This window comes from Monodon monoceros, unplaced genomic scaffold, assembly GCF_005190385.1.
Source record: "Monodon monoceros isolate NGI ecotype Baffin Bay Population unplaced genomic scaffold, NGI_Narwhal_1 Super_Scaffold_21, whole genome shotgun sequence".
In the NCBI taxonomy this organism is placed as follows: domain Eukaryota; kingdom Metazoa; phylum Chordata; class Mammalia; order Artiodactyla; family Monodontidae; genus Monodon; species Monodon monoceros.
This window is the reverse complement of record NW_021703778.1, coordinates 173,824,535-173,843,152: the sequence shown is the minus strand read 5'-3', so window position 1 is coordinate 173,843,152 and position 18,618 is coordinate 173,824,535. Positions and strand designations below refer to the sequence as shown.

Below are 18,618 nucleotides of genomic sequence, written 5' to 3'. Positions count from 1 at the left end.
CCAGGGTCTTGTTAACAGCGGGTTCTGGTCTGCAGCTCTGGTGGGGGGGGGGGGAGCTTCCAGAATGAGCTTCTGTCCCTCTCCTCAGGTTCACCTGGGGATCTTCTTTCTTGGAGGGCAGTGCAGCTGGGGACTCCCTTCTTCCCAGCCTACCATTACCTGCTTCCCTCCGCCCCTCCCCCTCTGCTTGCCTCCCCAGGGACAACCTAAGAATTGAAGAAAAATTTTTTTTAAAATGTATTTATTTATTTATTCATTTATGGCTGTGTTGGGTCTTCGTTGCTCTGCACGGGCTTTCTCTAGTTGCGGCGAGCGGGGGCTACTCTTTGTTGCGGTGCACAGGCCTCTCATCGCAGTGGCTTCTCCCGTTGTGGAGCACGGGCTCTAGGTGTGCGGGCCTCAGTAGTTGTGGCCCATGGGCTTAGCCGCTCTGCGGCATGTGGGATCTTGCCGGACCAGGGCTCGAACCCGTGTCCCCTGCATTGGCAGACGGATTCTCAACCACTGCGCCACCAGGGAAGCCCTAAATAGACTTTATTTTTAAGAGCAGTTTTAGGTTCACAGTGAAATTGAGAGGAGGGTACAGAGATTTCCCATACCCCCCAGTCCCCACACATGTACAGCATCGCCCAGGTTGGACATCCCCTAGAGCGGTGCATTGTTACCAATGGTGAACCCACAGTGACACCTCATCATCACCGAGAGCCCATGGTTTGTTTACCTTGTGGGTTTGGGCGAATGTATAACACGATGTTATGTATCTGTGGTATCATGCAGAGGGTATGTGGTCAAAAGAAGGCCTCAGGGTGGCTGATTAGCATTTATCGGCAGGCACTCAGCATCACTGGGCATGAGGAAGTTGCAAATTCAAACCCATGACAGGCAGAGATGGAGAGGACCGCCCAGTGTTGGCCAGCCTTGGGCCTCTGGAGCTCTGTGACCTGCTGGCCAGTGTGTCCTGCCTGCCAGCATCCAGTGATGCTGAGCATGGGCACACCCTGGGGTCCAGCAGGCATGTCCTGGGCCGAGGCCAGGGCTGGGCATCTGCGTGGAAGGTAGCCTCCCCGTCCTGGCTGCCCTCCACCTCTCAGCAGTATCTTTTGATGAACAGAGCTCTTAATTCTAATGAAGTACAATTTATCCATCTTCTCCTTTGTGATTAATGTTTTTGTGTCCCGTTTAAGAAATCTTTGCCCCAAATCCTGGAAATATTCTCCTGTGTTGCCTCCTGGAAGCTTTTGGTTTTACATTTCCCATTGGATTGAGGACTTCTAAGGGGTTGGTCTGTGTGTCTGTTGTGAGGAGATGGTCAGAGTTTGCTGCTTTCCACTGGGTGTCCAGGTGACAAGGTGCCATCTGTTGACAACCATTCCTCCCAGTGCACAGTGGTGGCACCACTGTTTTGAACTTAGGTGGGGGCCTGTTGCTGCTGTCCCTGACCCCTTCTGTTGGTCTGTTTGTGCCAATACCAGACTGTTTTCAGTATGGCAGGTTTATAACCTGTCTCAGGATCTGTGGCATGAGACCTTGAATCCCAGCTGTTCTTCTCCCTCGGGGGTGTCTGGGCTGTTCGTGGCCCCCTGTTTTTCTGTATAAATTTTTAAATCAGATTGTCCATTTCTGTAAAAAAAACTTCTGGGATTCTGATTGGGGTTTGTGGATCAGTTTGGGGAAAATTGACATTGATTTTAACAATATTGAATCTTCCAATCGATCAATATCCCTTCTTTCTTTTTTAAAATTTATTTATTTTATATTTTTGGCTGCGTTGGGTCTTCTTTGCTGCGTGCAGGCTTCTCTCTAGCTGCGGCGAGTAGGGGCCAGTCTTCCCTGCAGTGTGCGGGCCTCTCATTGCGGCGGTTTCTCCTGTTGTGGAGCTTGGGCTCTAGGCATGCTGGCTCAGCAGTTGTGGCTTGTGGCTCCAGAGCACAGACTCAGCAGTTGTGGCGCACGGGCTTAGTTGCTCCGTGGCACGTGGGATCTTGCCGGACCAGGGCTCGAACCCGTGTCCCCTGCATTGGCAGGTGGATTCCCAACCACTGCGCCACCAGGGAAGCCCTCCCTTATTTCTTGAGGTGTCCTCTGCTTTCTCTCATTTTTGATGAGGAGGTCTTACACTTTGTTCGTTAGATTTATTCCTAAGTATTTGTGTTTTGAGCTAAGGTAAATGGTATCTTTTGTTTCCAGTGTATAGAAGTACAGTTGAGGTATGTTGATGTTATATCTAAAAATACAAAATTCAGTGAGCAGTCTTAACTAATTGAGCTTTGGGATCTCTTGTTTTGTTTTCTTTTTCTTTTTAAAAAAATTTTATTTATTTTTGACTGCGTTGGGTCTTCGTTGCTGCATGCGAACTTTCTCTAGTTGCGGTGAGCAGGGGCTGCTCTTTGTTGCGGTGTGTGGACTTCTCATTGCGGTGGCTTTTCTTGTTGCAGAGCATGGGCTCTAGGCGCATGGGCTTCAGTCGTTGGGGAATGCGGGCTCAGTAGTTGTGGCTTGCGGGCTCTAGAGTGCAGGCTCAGTAGTTGTGGCGCACGGGCTTAGTTGCTCCGTGGCATGTGGGCTCTTCCCAGACCAGGGCTCGAACCCGTGTCCCCTACATTGGCAGGCGGATTCTTAACCACTGCGCCACCAGGGAAGCCCTCTTGTTTTGTTTTCTTAATGTATACAGTTGTGTCTGCTGCCAGTTTTAGTTGCTCCCTTCTGATCTGTATGCCTGTCACGTGTTTCTCTTGGCTGTCTGCATGCCTGTGGTGCCCTGTGGGGTGTGAAGGGGTGAAGCAGGGCGTGGGCGGGGGGGCGTCCTCGGCTCTGTCCTGGCTCCAGAGAGCGTTTCCAGCGTCTTAGACGTCTGCTCTAAGATGCCTTTATCAGGTAACAGGTTGAAGGTGTTTCCTTTTCCTTAATTGCCAGGAGCTTTTATAGTGAAGGGTGTTGAGTCATCTGTGTATGTATTGGTATGATCATCATGTGGGGTTTTTCCCCTTAATCTGCGCCGAGGTGAATTACACTGACTGATTTTTTTTGGGGGGTGCCATACCACACGGCTTTCGGGAGCTTATTTCCCTGACCAGGGATCTAACCTGGGCCGCCGGCAGTGGGAGCTTGGAGTCCTAACCGTTGGACCACCACACTGACTGATTTTTAAGGTTAAAGCACCCTTGCATACCCAGATGTGGTCATGCCAAGTTACCCTCTCCAGGTATTGCTGGTATTTTGGGTGGAGCTGTGCAGGTGGCCTGTGTTCTTGCAGTGTCCTCGTCAACTGGGTGTGTCGCAGTCGTGCTTGCCCCGACACCGCTGGGAGGTGCCCCCTCGTGCTCTGCACCCTGGGCAGTCCAGTGGTGACCAGTACTGTTTCCTCTTGAAATGTTTGGGAAAACTCACAGTGAAGCCATCGGGGCCTTTAGCTTTCTTTGTGGTAAGATCGTACTTGTGGCTGTAATTTCTATAGTAGATGTGGAACTAGCCAGCCTTTCTGCTTCTCATTCCAGTTTTGCTAGGTTATATTTTGCAAAGGCTTTGTCTGTGTCACTTCAGAGACCAGATGTATCAGAGTAAAGTTATCCTTAACATTCCCGGTTTCCCTTTCGTGTCTGCGGCACTTGTAGTGATGACCCCTCTGTCATGTCTTATGTTTGTAATTTTGCCCTTTTTCTCTTTGCTCCATGTTGCTAGGGGGTTGCCAGTTTTTTTAGTCTTTTCCTTGGTAATGGCTTTGTTGAGATGAAATTCACCCGTTACGTTGCACAAGTCACTGGTTTTCAGTTACGTGCACACAAGTGTGCGGCCCTCACCACGGTCAACGCTAGAGCGTTGTCATCGCCTCAGAAAGCATGTCTCTCGTGCCGCCAGTCCTAAACAAGCAGCAGTCTGCTTCCTGCCACTCTCTGTTTGCCTGTTCTGGACATTTCATGTACATGGGATCATGTAAGCTCTCATTGGAGCTCTGTGTTTAACTGTGAGGCACGGCTGGACCGCTTTCCAAAGTAGCTGGACCATTTTGCATTCCTGCCAGCAGTGTAGGAGGACTCCAGTTCCTCTGCAGCCTCACCAGCGCTTTTATCAGCCTTCTTAAAGAACCAGACTTTTGCTGTGTTGTTTATCTGTATTGTACGTTTATTTTATATTTCATTGATTTACTTTTATTATTTCGTTCCTTCTAGTTTCTTTCAGTTTAATTTACTATTTTCAGCTTTCTTAGGTTCTTGATTTTCATTATTTCTGTTTCTCCTAATATAAGAATTTGAGACTATAAATTTCTCTCTAGGCAGGTTTTAGTTACATCACACAGTTTTGATGTGTTACATTTTTACTATGATCAGTTCAAAATATTTTCTGATTTCCATTTTTATTTCTTTTAGATATTAAGTCATTTACAAGTGTACCACTTGTTTTGAAAACAGTTGGGAGTTTTCTAGTTATCTCTGTATTATCAGTTTCTAGTATAATCCCATTGTGGTCAGAGGACAAACACTGAATGATTTTCCTTTTTTCCCAGTGTGCTGAGATTTGATTTACAGCTCAGTGCGTGGTCTATTTTGGTGGCCTCGTCATCTGCACTTCAAAGGAATGGGTATCTGCACCTGTTGGGTGGAGCGGTCTATAAATGTCCATTAGGTCAAGTTGGTTAGTCCTGTTCAAATCATCCTTACCGATTTTTCGGTCCCCTTGTTCTAAAGAAGAGTGTTAAAACTCCCACTGCAGATGTGGACTTATCTACTTTTCCTTTTATCTTGTTGGTTTCCCATTATATTCTTTTTTTTTAATAAATTTATTTATTTTATTATATTTATTTTTTGTTCTTTTTGGCTGCGTTGGGTCTTCATTGCTGTGCGTGGACTTTTCTCTAGTTGTGGCGAGTGGGGACTACTCTTCCTGCAGTGCACGGGCTTCTCATTGCGGTGGCTTCTCTTGTTGCGGAGCACGGGCTCTAGGCGCATGAGCTTCAGTAGTTGTGGCTTGCGGGTTCTAGAGTGCAGGCCCAGTAGTTGTGGCTCACGGGCTTAGTTGCTCCGCGGCATGTGGGATCTTCCCGGACCAGGGCTCGAACCCGTGTCCCTTGCATTGGCAGGCGGATTCTTAACCACTGTGCCACCAGGGAAGCCCTCCCATTATATTCTGATGCGGTGTTAAGAGGATACAGATTCAGGATTCTGTATCTTCCTGGTGGAAATAACGCTTAACGTTATAAAATGTCCCTCTTTATCACCAAACGCTTTTCCCCTTAAATTCTACTGTGTTGGGTGTTAGTATAACTATACCCGCTTTCTTTTGCTGAGTATGTGCGTGGTCTGTCTTTTCCCATATTTTAAAATTCAACCCTTCATGATATATTTAATGTATCTTATAAGCAGCATATAATTGCTACTGAACCAAACTTAGGTCCTCTTGCCCACACGCAGTAAAGCCAACCTACTGACACTGGTTGTGGTGAAGGAAAGTGCAGGGTTTATTGCAGGCGCCAAGCAAGGAGTCCAGGCAGCTAATGCTCAAAAGAGCCTAACTCCCCAGAGGCTTTCAGGGAAAGGTTTTTAAAGACAGAGTGGGGGAGGGGGTTGTGGGGGGCGTGATCAGCTCATGGACGCTTTTCTGATGGGTTGTCGGAGAGCTAGTCGGGAGTCAACATCCTCAGCCTTCTGGTTCCGACTGGTCTGGGGTCTCGGTGCTTGTGGGCAGCATGCAGTTAACTTCTTCCACCTGGTGGGGGTTTCAGTATCTGTAAAACAGTGTCAAGGACGGTGGCTCAGAACAGTATCTCTCACCCTTGAGGAGGAACTAAAGGTCCTTGACTTTGTTTAATGGCTAAACTATTATTATTTTGTCTTGCTTGACTGTTTTCCTTTCTTTCTGCAATTTTTTTCACTGCTCTGGTTAAATTTATTCTTTGACTAAAGTTTTTCTACAGACAAAAGGCAGGTGAACGGCTTGGCTGAGGTGGAGGAGTCCTGTTCTGGGAAGGCCCCACAGGGTCCTGCTCGGTTACATAATTATGTGTATTTGTCTAATTTTTTTATCTAGTCTTAAATTTTTTTTTTTTTTTTTTTGTGGTACGCGGGCCTCTCACTGTTGTGGCCTCTCCCGTTGCGGAGCACAGGCTCTGGATGCGCAGGCTCAGCGGCCATGGCTCACGGGCCCAGCCACCCCGCGGCATGTGGGATCTTCCCAAACCGGGACACGAACCCGTGTCCCCTGCATCAGCAGGCGGACTCTCAACCACTGCGCCACCAGGGAAGCCCAAGTCTTAAAAGTATTTTTTATTGGAGAATTTCATCCATTTAAATTCAGTGTGCGTATTGATATATTTGAATTTAATTCTAATATCTTACTATTTTTCTATTTGTTCTCTGTTTTTCCTTTCTTACAACCTCTTAGTCAAGTATTTCGTTATTCTGTTTTCCTTCAAATACTTTGTTATTTATTTACTTATTACTGCTTTGGTGGTTACCCTAGAGACTGTGTCCTGTGCCCTTGACACTAAGTTAGAAGCTGGCCTTTCCCAGCAGGACATGCTCTTCCGGGCCCTGCTAGGGGCGCTGTGGGCACTGCTTCCCCAGCCGTTAGTGTGTTCACTCGCACCTACCCGCTCTGCCCTTTCAATTCCTGTGTTTCTGTGGTTTCATCTGGGATCATTGTCCTCTGTCTGAAAAACAGTATGCCTCCTAGGAAAAGACTCCTTCAGCTTTTGTTTATGTGAAAACATCTTTGTTTTGTCCTCATTTTGAAAGGTATTTTCAGTGAGTGTGGAATTCTGGGGCAGCAGGTGTTTCTCCTGGAGCTTTACTGCTGTCATCCCGCTTCTGCCTTCTGCCTTCCGTGGTGCTGTGGAGTGGGCGTTACATCGTCTTGTCACTGTTTGAAGGTTACCATCTCTTATCACTACCTGCTTCTAAGAAATATCCTTGTTTTTCTTTCAGGGGTTTGACTCTGATGTACTTAGATGTGGTTTTCTTTGTATTTGTCCAGTTTGTTATTTGTAGAACTTCTGCTATTTGTGACTTAATGTCTTTTGTCTGTTTTGGGGAAATCTTGGGAGGTATCTTTTCAGACAGTTTCTCTGCCGTTCTTTCTCTGTTCCCTTTCTAGGATCCCAGTTGCACACACGTTAGACCCTTTCCTTATGTCTCAGGTTGTGTTGTGTATTTTCCATTCCGTTTTTAAAATTTGTCCTGTCTCTGTTTCACTCTGAATATTGTCCAGTGACCTGTCTTGAGTTCTTTCATCCTTTCCTTTGCAGTGTCCAACTGGTTGTTAAACCCATCTGTTAACTTCCTAACTTCAATGATTGTTTTACATTAGATTCTTTGGATTAGATTCCAGTTCTTTGGTAAAATTCTCCGTCTCTGCAGTTATATGAAAGCCTTTAGTAACTCCAACAGTGGGGTCATTGGTGGTTCTGTTTTTTTTTGTTTGTTTTTTTTTGCGGTACGCGGGCATCTCACTGCTGTGGCCTCTCCCGTTGTGGAGCACAGGCTCCGGACGCGCAGGCTCAGCGGCCATGGCTCACGGGCCCAGCTGCTCTGCGGCACGTGGGATCTTCCCAGACCGGGGCACGAACCCGTGTCCCCTGCATCGGCAGGCGGACTCTCAACCACTGCGCCACCAGGGAAGCCCGGTGGTTCTGTTTTTATTGCCTGAGTTTTCTTTTGGTTTTGGTTATTTGGTCCTGTCTCTTGTCATGCTTGGTAAATTTTTATCGAAGTGCTGGGTATAGTGTTTGAAAACCTGTGGCAGCTGTGGGTAATTTTGCCCCCGCAGGGGACTTCGTTTCCTCTGGCAGGGAGAGAGTTGTGGGGAGCTAGCCTGGGCCCAGTGGAGGCTGGCCCATCTGGGTCCTCACTGCACATCTTGGGGTGTGCTCGGCTCAGGACCTGGGCAGGACCTGGCAGTGCCATCACAGGGGTCCCTGCCCACTTTCTCTTCTCCAGGCTGACTGCCGCTGGCCGTGGCGTTAAGCCTCTGCGCCCTTGTGCCTGTGCAGAGCAGGACCTGACCAGGGCCTGGAGGGAGCCTGAGTGCGTGGTGTTTGGCCCACTTCTCGACAGTTGGGCGCCTCGAGGCTGGCTGTCTTGGAGGTCCCCGAGCCCTCCATTTTATCTTCCCCCGGGTGGGGCTCTGAGCTCCAGGCTGTGGCCTTGGCCTCTGCCTGGTGCTGTGGGGGCAGCCAGTGCCCTGAGGGAGCAGGGGCAGCTGGCAGGGCCCCTGGCGCAACGGGAAGCCCTTCCTTTTCCTTGGTGGCTCCTGGCTGCCGCCCACCACACCCCCACGACCCCCCCCGCCCCCGCCGCCACCCCGCACCCCGCGTCCAGGCGCCGCCCTGCCTTGTCACACAGCCCTGTAACTCCCCTTGATGCCTGCTTCCACTCCCGGCCCCTTTGTGGACTGCCTCCAGGACTTGGGTGATCTCTTAGAGACTTACATCAGGGCTCCATGTCGCTGTGCAGGTACAGCGGCACTGCCCAGAAATAACCGGTGCAGGTGTCCTGGTGGCCTTTGTACTTGGTAGGGCGTGGCTGAGAGCTCCTGCTCTAAACAGGGCTGTGGGCCGGCTGCCTGGGGAAGGGCTCGCCAGGGCAGGGGGGCCCCGTGGGGTTAGAGGGTGGGTGGCTGCTGGGCAGGTCGTCCTCAGGGACGTCGAGGTTCGGCTCTTCAGTGCTGATGGCACCGTCGTTCTGGGACTCACCGGCTCGTGTCCGGCACGGCCCCGGGAGGGTGCTGTGGGCTCACGTGGCTGCCCCCCTGGCCTCACTGTCCGTCCTCAGGTGTGGCGTCCACGCACACACATGACGTTTCGGACCTTCTGGATGTGCAGGGGCAGTTTTTCACCCGGAGAGACACTGTATCAGAGGCAGCGTAGAGGAATATCACGTTCTTTTGACCTTTAGTTCTGTCTTATTTAAATCTCTGTAAACTTTTCCTTTGACCAAAAATGAGTCTCAGTTTAAATCAGGTCCCGTCTGTGATTGTTTTCCCAGCAGTGCTGTGTGGGCCTGCCAGAGGGTCTCCCGTCCTCTCGGGGCGGAGCTACTCCCAGGCCCCAGGGACAGTGGTCGCCCAGCGTGGGCTGCCACGCGCTTTCTAAACCCACTGGACGCACTCTGGCCTTTGGACCCTCAGGAATGTCCAGGATCTTCTGAAGGTGTTCTGTCCGCCACCCTTCTTTGTGCCGATGCACCTCTTCTAGGACAGGCACTCAAGTGGGTGTTCGTTGAGCAGAAGTGCCGCCTGCTAGAATACGGCTGGGCCCCAGGAGGATGGGAGGGAGACAGAGAGGCCAACAGAGCTACACTCACGCTGAGCCAGGGCTTCACGCAGGCCTCACCTGTGGGCTTACTTACCGTCCCAGCAGGTTTGGGGGTCTGGGGTCTCTGCACCAAGGTTGGATGCAGCAGCCTAGCAAAAGGGAACGGCTCCTGGGAAGGACACTGGCCCAGGGGCCGGCCAGACAGGAGACTTTTCCAAGCCATAGAACCCCAAACGCCCATCAGTTGGACCCACTGAGGCCCAGGCCCCGGGGGCGCTGGTGGGCTCTGGCCCAGGATGGGGCATGGGTGGGGGGGCTCGTTCAGGAAGCACGTAATTCAGATCACCCCACTCCGAGAGGATCCAGGGCTGTCTAGACGTTCCTGTGGACACGGGCCAGGTGCCCTGCCACTGTCATTTCACGGACAGCAAATGTCATTTCATTGTAACTTGGTTAAAAGTTGAATCCCAATCTCCTTTATAAAATACACACATCCCCCCCCATCATTTTATTATGAAAAATATCAAACATGTGGCAAAGTTGAAAGGATTGATTATGCAGTGGGCGCCCCCCACCCCAGAGTCTCCATCCACACCTTGCTAGTCTATGCTCGGCCCCCTCCCACCCGCCAGCCATCCCTCAGCCTGTCCTTGTTTGGTGTTTTTCAAAGTAGGGTGCAGACATCTATTCAGTGCCCCCAAGCCCTTCAGCAGGCAGCTTATTAACTGACTAGATACCAGTATTTGTTTATGGTTCTTATTTCCTTTTAAGGTAAAATTGGCATAAAATGAAATGCACAAGTCTTCATCGTGCCATTTGATGAGTTCTGAGGAGCGCATGTGTCTGTGCGACCAGGTCTTCTGTCAGGATGCAGGGCGGCGCCAACACCCCACCCCAGAGGCACCCGCTCTCCTGGTGACGCCCGTGGGTTAGTTTTGCTTGTTCTGGAACGCCCTGTCCGGGATGCGGCTGTGTGCTCTTCCTGCAGGTCTGTTGCCTGGCAGGCCCCTGCCGTCTTGTCTCCATGGGGCGAGTGTGTGACAGGTCATCGGCGTCTCTGTCGACGGACCCCCGGGCTGTTCCCGGTCTTTTGCTCTTGTGCACGGAGCTGCTGTGAACATTCTTTTTTCCTCTCCACGTGGTCGGAGGCCCTCGAGCAGGGCCGGTGTTCCACTGGGCGCCCTGCCGGCGGGCGTGGCAGCTGCAGTCATCTGTTGCTGTTGTAGGGGTGCTTTAGTTTGCTTTTCTGTGATAGCTGCTGAGGGGGGCGCTCTTTGCTTCTCTTATGAAACATCTGTTCAAAACTTTTGCCCGTTTTTTTGCATTTATTTTATTAGTATTATTTTTAAAATAGACTTCATATTTAAGAGCAGTTTTAGATTCATGAAGAAATTGTGCAGAGTTCTGTATTCTCCACGCAGCACAGAGTTTCCCTGTGATCAGCTCATGTCAGTGTGCTGTATGTTATACTTGATGGACCCGTGTTGATACAGTATTGTTAACTGAAGTCCATAGCTGATGTGAGCGCTCACTCTCGGTGGTCCATGCTCCATGCGCTTGACGAGTGACAGGCCACGTGTCCACCATCGTGGTATCATACAAGCAGCTTCGCTGCCCTGAAAATCCCCTGTGCCCCGCCTGTTCATCCTCCCACCTGACCCTTGGCCACCCCGACCCTTCCACTGTCTCCACAATATTGCCTTTTCCAGAATGTCATAGAGTTGGAATCTTAGGGCGTATAGTCTCTTGGCTATGTTAATTTGTTCTGTTGTCACTGATTCCTGCTTATATATTTACGGTGGTCTTCCTTTCATTTCTTGTGATTTCACTTCTCTTTTTTTCGAAGTGCTTCTCACTAGTTTGTTGGTCTGCACTGTAGCATTATCTGTCTTACTGTGACTACACTCTCTGACGAAACGTCTGCCTTCAGACTGAGAAATGAGGTGCCTTTGATTCGAGGACCTTGGAGGCCACGTTCCAATGCTGGCCGCCCGGTGTGAGGCTTTGGCACTGGGACTTCCTCTCTCCTTGCTCTGCTGGGCCCAGACTTTCCCTCTGGACACCTGGTCTGGGCTCTGGTTCAGCATCGTGGGGATTTCTTTCTTAGTCACTTCTCAAAGCCATAGCATATCCATGAATGACGCTAAGTTCACTTCATTTGACAAGTTGCCTTTCTCAGTGGCTCGTGTTTTATATTTCTGTGTATGTGTCTGGCTGAGTTTTGAATCGCTTAGGACATATTCTGGTTACTACTTAACCATCTGCTGAGAGCAAGGACAGGTCCCACGCCAGAGTCCCCACAGCTGCCCCCTCGAGCACCAGTACCGTAGTGGTGCCTACCGGCCACCAAAAGTGGCGGCCTGGTGTGTGTGTCTGTCCCCCAGGAGCCTTGAGTCCTGGGACACAGGACACTGCTGGGCACCCAGCAGCCGCTCAGTGGATGCTCGTGAGATGCAGTGAATGTGGCTGCGCACTTCTTGGGCAGGCCGGGGCGGGAGGCCCCTTGGAGCAGGGGACCCCTGGCTGGGCAGGGCCCACACAGATGCGGGAGCCGCCCCACCAAGGCAGTTGCACTCCAAGAACCGTGTTGCAGGCCCCCACCCCAGCTCCACTCCCCCTCGTCCGGTACTGACTCGGAGGTCTCCCAGAAGTTGAGCCCTGACGCGGCTGCCTCACTCTGCCCTCACGATCCAGTGCTGAGCTTAGACCTACAGCAGGGGTCTGCCTCCTGGAAGCTGTCAGGTGGCCGGAGCCTGTGGGCCGGGCGCTGCTCCTTGACTCCCCTTTCAGACATGCTCCTCGACCTCAGCGACCTGCTCCAGGTAGATGCGTTTCCTTTCTCAGCCCTTTCCTGCCCCGGCTGGGAGGGTCCACAGGCGAAGGACACACAGGGTGTGGGTCTCTGTTTGGAAACTGGCAAATGGAGTGGGTAGGGAGACAGTGGACATAGGGTGATGGTGTTGTCCCGGGGGCTGGGCAGCCCTGGCCTTAGAACCAATGGAGAGACCCAGGTGAACTTTGTCCAAGGCAAGGGAGATTCTTTAAAAGGAAAAAAAAATGGACTCACATGCATACATTTTAAACAATATAAAAACTTACATTTACAGTCTATTTAGGGAAACTTGCTTTCTGAGTCCCAGGAAGGCACCTCTCATTTCCAAATGCCTGACGGTAATGGAAGGACCCAACAAGAGGGACACCTGTGTGGATGGGACGCTCATGGGGTGGGAGCAGCGCCGGGGCGGAGCCACTGCAACTCCGCACTTGTCCCTGGTGATGGCGCTGGGGCTGGGGCGAGCTTGGCCCCGTGCCCTGGAGTTGGGCTCTGTGGTGATCACTCCACTGAGGGCTCGGAAGGAAAACTAATGTCATGGAAAGCAGACGTGACTGCAGTGTGAGGACTCATGCAGAATTCATAGGAATCCCACCCCCACGGGGAAGCTTCCTCGCAAGCCTGGTGCTGTGCCGCCCCGGTGCTGGGCCTTCAGTGCCCTCGGTGCCGGCAGACAGACCTTCACTGAACTCAGATGCCACCTGTATTTGTGTTCTCCCGGGTGCCTTTATAAATGGCATCTCTCAGGAGCCCTGCTGAAATATTCAGGGGTCACGGTAAACCTAATCCCTTGTAATCGTGAAAATCCAGCACTCCATGTGCTGTGTTTGGTCAGGGCAAGGCCACGTGGCCTGGTTTCCATCCTGGTGACTCCCAGGAAGGACAGGAGTGAGGGCTGGCACAGGACAGCGCTCCAGAAGTGCTTGGGCACCACTTAGGAGGGAGGGGGAGGTGCTCCAGTACTTTCTTGCTTCACACCTTGGGAAGTGGGACACCAGTCAGGGTTCAGGTGGGAGAGGGTGACAGAGTAGATGCACCCACTCACCTGGGGCTGGATCAGGGTCCAGCGGAGAGTCACTGTGCTGACCAGTGAGACCCCGTACGTTCAGGCTGGACACACACAGACAGTTTTAACACCTCAGGTGGAAGGGTGAGCCTCGGGCCCCCTGGTCTTGGGCAGAGCCCAGCCTGGGCACTGGGAAGGGGGGAGGTGACCTGGCAACCGTCACCCCCCAGCCCCCCGCTCCCAGCCTCCCACGCTGGCCCCGCCCTGGAGGGGCTGGGACAGGCTCAGCACTCCCAGGACACACGTGTCTGCAGCTGACTGTGGGTGTGGAGCACGCGTGTCGGGTGAGGGTCCCACTCGGAGGCTTGCACTGCCGAGGGCTGAGCGCTTAGAGGACATGAGCTGAAGGCTCAGGGCTCACTCCGTTCTCACTCACACGCGCACCAAGGTGGGCTTCTCCCTGGTTCAGCTCACAGCCAACACCCTCTGGCAGGAGCTGTGGAGGGCCCACTGCACCCTGAGGGTCTTGGCAGGACGTCCCTTTGTCCCCCCTTATAGTGAGGCTGACACATAGGCACTCACGTGCCTGGGCCCCGGCCCCTCAGAGGCAGAGCCAGGAGCCCTCAAGGTCTGCGGAGCCTGCCCGCCATGTGGTAGGAGCACAGGGAGGGCTGGCCACCCACACACAGCCGCAGACACGGGAGAGTGACCATCAAAGCATCTCTGGCAATAACCACGCATTTTACAGGCATATCCTTTTTAAAATTTGATTTTCCACTTGAAGTTGTTCAGAGAACGCTTTCCTGCAGCATTCAGGCTTCGTCTGCCTCGGTGCCGGGGTTGGGGTGGTGGGGGTCATGGCATGGGCAGGCAGGGTCGGGATGTGCTGCAGGGAAGGTGGAGACACCGCGCTGGGTGGCAAGTCCGTTCTGCTCTGGCCTCAGCACAGGATGAGGCAGGAGGGCCGGGATGCAGGAGCCTGGGGGGACCCAGTGGAGGGGGATGCACGCTGCCACGCGTGCTTTGGTGGCAGGCATCCCTGGGAGCCCCCAGCCCTTGTGATGGGGATCTTGGAGGACAGAGAGTGACTGCCAGTGGGGTGGGGGGTGCCCTCTGCTGCCTGGACAGGGAGGCCTGGCCTCCGCTGGGAAGGCCCCAAGCTGCCTGGTGCCCACAGGGCACGTACCCTCATCTCCTCCCCTAAGGAGACTCAACATTGTACCGCTCCTTAGCACCCTGGTCCCCTGGCGGCAGCAGGCACCCGTGTGCCATCTGCAAGCCCCGTGATGGATATGGCACACAGCAAGGCCTTCACTCTTCCTCAGCACCTTTTCTGGCGCCCTCTTGGGTGCTGGGCCAAGGGGCTCACAGGCCAGGCTTGATCAGGTGAGGGAGCTCTCTGAGGTGGTCAGAGGCAGCCCTCCTGCGAGGCCCGAGTCCTGTGGGCAGGGCTGGGGTGAAGGCGAGTGGGCAGGTGTTTCTCCAGCTCAGGCTGGGACGGTGAAGCCCACAGCTCGGGCCTGGGGTGAGAGCCTGGGCTTTTCTCGGATCTGCACGCCATCCGAGTCTTCCCTGCACTACTCCTGCCGTCAAAGTCCACTCAGCAGCATCCTCCCCACGAGCTGCCCAGCCCTCGGCCAGCACCAGGCAGGCTGGGAGGACAGTGCCTGGCCAGGCCCCGGGCTCAGTCGCACCCGGGGAGGTTCTGGCAGGTGACTGGGACAGGGGCAGGCTCCACGGTGGATTTGGACCTGAGGTGGGAGCAGTGTAGGGTCACTGAGGCCTGCAGAACCCCACAGCCAGGACTGAGCTGGCCCGTGGGGACAGAAGAGGATGCCCCCGTGAGCCCCTGGGAACAGGGTAGAAGAGTGGCCGTGGGCCCCGCAGTCGTGGCGCCTTGCGCCCTTGATGATTCTGCTCAGCCAGCTACTCTTGAGGCAGCTTTTCTTCTCAGCAAGTTCAGTCGTTGCTGAGATAGTGGTAGAGTCTAAAAAAGCCACCTGGGGGAGGGAAGGAGTGCCCTGGGCTGCTCTGGGGGCTCGTGGGGGGCAGCAGGGGGGACTCTTAAAGACTGAACGATGAAATAAAAAGGGAAACATTTCCTGCACATGAACGCCCTTCTTAGTTGTGGTGTCTTCACGACAGGTGAACGTTTACGTGCTGGGGAAGACGTTCCTTCTTTTGGCGAGAGAGCTCTGCATCAACGCACCAGCAATAGGTACTGCGGGGCTCACGGGGCGCGCTGCCGGTGCTCTGGGTGGGAGGGCGGCGTGTGCAAGGGCAAGGACCTAACAGGGAAGAAGTGTCTCACCTGGAGGCTGCCAGGAGCCCGGCAGCCTGGGGGGTTATTTCTGGTCTAAAACCAGAATGCCGTCCGTGGTCAGTGCCCGCAGGTAGGGATGGAGTGAGACGAAGTGTTGCGTGGATGGGGGCCCGTCTCTCCACCTCTCGAGGAGCACCCCTGGCAGCACGGTGCCTCGGGGTGGGCAGGCCCCGTGCAGGTGGAGCCGGGCCTTTCCCAGCCACGGTCGGTCGGCCTTTGTGGCAGCTTTACCGTGAGGACTGTTTGCACGGTTGGCTTGGAGGGGCTGCTCCCTCCTTCGCCCATCAGCGTCTAGAGGCACCTCCTTGTACTAAGGAGGTGGTGTGTGGGGCCAGGGAGGGTGGGCAGGGCGTGCAGTTCTGGGTCACCCACAGGGTGGTCCCCTGGGGCCGGGAAGGCATGGTCCAGCAGGGTGGGCCCGGAGGAGGAGGGCCGCAGGCACAGGGAGACCTGGGGCTGGGGGCTGTATCCCTGTGCCGAGTGACACGGTCCCTCCCTCCGGGGGTCATGCGGAGGTTTTTCAGAAACAAAGCAAATGCCCAAGGAGTTTGCAGCAAGGGAGGTAGAGGCAAGAGGCCCAGCGAGCCTGCCTGACGCCACAGCACGCGCGTGCAGGCTGCTGGGGAGCCTGAGGTGGGAGGTCCGCTCTCGGGGGCAGGAGCCCTGGGCCCCGCAGAGCACCCCCCACGCCCCCACCCAGTCGAAACCAAACGGTAGGATTCTGAGCAGCTAGCGACACTTGAGGAAGTAGACACAACCTGACACCTGGCTTTTTCTAGAGCAGTCTGGCTGCAGCCCAGAGAGCAAGCCCTCCCAGATGGCGGAGGCCCGGGCTGCCGGCAGAGGGCAAACTCGGGGATGGGTGGGCCTCTTGGGACTACCCACTAAGCACTGTTAGGGCAATTTGAGACTCGCAGTCATTTATCTACGGCTCTCATTTTGTTAAAACTTTATTATGAAAATCCACTTAAACAGGTGAACTACTTTGAGTGACTCTTCCCATTTTAGATCGAACAGAAGATCTTAAGCTTAGAACCACTTAGAATAGAATCTAAGAGGATGCGAGGGACGGCAAAGCCCTCAAAGCAGGCGGTGTGGGTGCCCCTGGGAGGGAATCTGGAGCCTGCCTTGTGCCCCCCAAATCTGCCCTCCACCTGGGAGGTGCGCCCCAACATACAAGAGATGCAGAGACCGAGGCTCTGGCTGTGCAGGAAAGCATCTTGTGTCACAGCTTCAGGCTCCAGCCGACTACTTGCAGAGGAGGCACGCCGCGAGCGCAACCTTTGAGGTGGCCGGTCACGGGCTGCCTGTAGAGAAAGGGCCTGCCGCTCGCAGTGCATCCCTGCCACCCCACAGCGCCTCAGGCGTAGAAGATGAGCTCAGGGATCTGCCCGCCCTGGACCCCGGTCCCGTTGGTGCTGTCGGAAGAGCACTGGAACTGGAAGGTCACCTTCCCGCACTGCACCTCGGTCATGCCCTCCTGCCCAAAGTAGCTGAGCTCACTGCCATCCAGGACGGCGCTGGCGGTGTAGAAGGTGTCCTGCTCCACCTGCACGGGGTGTTCAAACCAGACTGAGAAGGTGCTGCTGGAGCCGTCGGAGACAAACGTGGTCAAGTTCTGCGCCAGGACCACCCCCAGCCGCTTGAGTTCAATCTTCACGCTGTACTCCGCTCTCCCAGAGCTAGAGCCGTACAAGCCCAGCCCCGCAATAAATACTCTCCTGTCCACGGCAAACTGGATGCTGTCGCAGCGGCCGCGGTAGCGCCACTGGTTGCTGCGGTAGGCGGAGGACTGGAAGCGGTGGCACCTCTGCGGGGCGAGGCCCTTCCTCTTGGTCAGGGGGAATTCGAGGAGGGGCTTGTTGGCCGCCGTGTACCACAGGAAGATGTTGTGGGTCTCCTCCAGCGTCAGGATGTCCGACTGGGCGGCGCCGTTGGCAAACTCTTCCAGGGTCATAGTTGGAATTCGGACCAGGTAGAGGGCTGGCCCCAAAACATGCCTCTTGTTGCGCGGGGTGGCCGGCAGGCCCTGCCTCTTGCACTCTGCCTCGGCCCAGCTCAGGACTGCCTCGAAGACCACGGCCTCCTTGGTGTTGAGGGCCTCCCGCATCACGATGATCTCCAGCGTTTGCCAGTCAATTTCACAGAAGCCTTCGGACCTCAGGGCCATCTCAGCCTGAGCATCGATGACCTCCCAGCAGCGCTGGGTCAGCTCGGGCTCCTCAAACAGCCGGCTCTGGGACAGCAGCACACAGGCGTTTTTGGCTTCCAGACTCGTCTCCAGGAAGTTGACACAGGCTTTTGCTAACGCGGGGACAATGTACTTCTTGGCGGCATACAGAGTGGCCAGCACCGTGTCAGCTTCCAGGTCAATCTCGTCACTGTACATGTACCTAGGCAGGACGGGGCCAAGTCACAGGCCGCGTGGGGCACGCTGCGCACCCAGGGCCTGGGAGAGGAGCCCTCCATCCTTGTGGACTTCAGGAGGCTGCAGGCAGCTGGCTGGCGGAACCAGGCAGCGAGGAACCGCCCCATCCTTGCACCCTAAGGAGGCAGACTTACTTTAACAAGATGAGAAAAGCTGCAGGTTCCACGTCAGGGATGTGGATTTCTGACTTGACTTCTGCCAGGTCCCCGTAAAACATGGCATAAAAGACAGAGCTACCCACGGCCAAGACATACTGTGGATGAGAGAGAGAGCTGCCCTGAGCCCTGGGCCCTCCCTGCCCCCAGCGGCTGCCACACCCGGACCGTCCATACTCGGGAGGCGGCCGGTCGCCTTTGGGAGCTCAAAGGGCCGAGCCTCTACCAACCTTGTGGGCAGGCACCCTCCGGGCCGCGCCCGGGGGCCCCACGACGAAGTGCACGTCGGCCATGAGCTCGTTGTTGAACATCAGCGCGTTCCTGCAAAGGGCAGAGGCACAGGACACGGCTCGGGGGTCGGGTCGGCGCGGGGCGCGGACAGGGGCGGGGACGCAGGTCCGGGCTCACCTCTCGCGCAGGGTCGGGTGGAAGGACTGCCAGTTGGGGCTCTCCAAGTTGTTGTTGTCGAGTGCGGGCGGCGCGGGCGCGGGCGGTGGCAGGGCGGGCAGCGGGGCGCTGGGCCGTCCCTTCCTGCCCGCGGCGGCAGCGGCGGCGGCGTTGCTGTTGGCGATGTCCGTGGCGGTGGCGGCCGCGGCTGCGGCGCCGGTGGGCGCGTAGAGCTCCGCGGC

General features: G+C 54.7%; 2 protein-coding genes across 4 annotated transcripts in view; one reads left to right on the top strand and one right to left on the bottom strand.

Moving 5' to 3' along the window:
* BRF1 (BRF1 RNA polymerase III transcription initiation factor subunit) overlaps positions 1-18,618 on the top strand; it is a 71,673-nt gene that overhangs the window by 30,585 nt on the left and 22,470 nt on the right. For all 3 annotated transcript variants that reach the window (XM_029238951.1, XM_029238950.1, XM_029238949.1), the window contains exons 4-5: positions 12,035-12,066; positions 15,229-15,301. In XM_029238951.1, the coding sequence (XP_029094784.1) occupies positions 12,035-12,066; positions 15,229-15,301 (105 nt within the window). The remainder of the gene's footprint in view (positions 1-12,034; positions 12,067-15,228; positions 15,302-18,618) is intronic.
* BTBD6 (BTB domain containing 6) lies at positions 15,773-18,594 on the bottom strand. Its single transcript, XM_029238958.1, has 4 exons — positions 18,398-18,594; positions 18,220-18,310; positions 17,969-18,087; positions 15,773-17,799 (listed from the first exon to the last, which is right to left on the bottom strand). The coding sequence occupies exons 2-4, from the start codon at positions 18,298-18,300 to the stop codon at positions 16,767-16,769; spliced, it is 1,233 nt and encodes a 410-aa protein (XP_029094791.1). The 5' UTR covers positions 18,301-18,310; positions 18,398-18,594; the 3' UTR covers positions 15,773-16,766.

What these genes read in the sequence shown, in the direction of transcription:
- BTBD6 (XM_029238958.1), bottom strand. Translation starts at nt 18,300, where the DNA reads ATGTTCAACAACGAGCTCATGGCCGACGTGCACTTCGTCGTGGGGCCC. An exon ending in GGAGGGTGCCTGCCCACAAG is followed by an intron (nt 18,088 to 18,219) that starts GTTGGTAGAGGC and finishes TCTCATCCACAG; the next exon opens with TATGTCTTGGCCGTGGGTAG. An exon ending in GCTTTTCTCATCTTGTTAAA is followed by an intron (nt 17,800 to 17,968) that starts GTAAGTCTGCCT and finishes CGTCCTGCCTAG; the next exon opens with GTACATGTACAGTGACGAGA.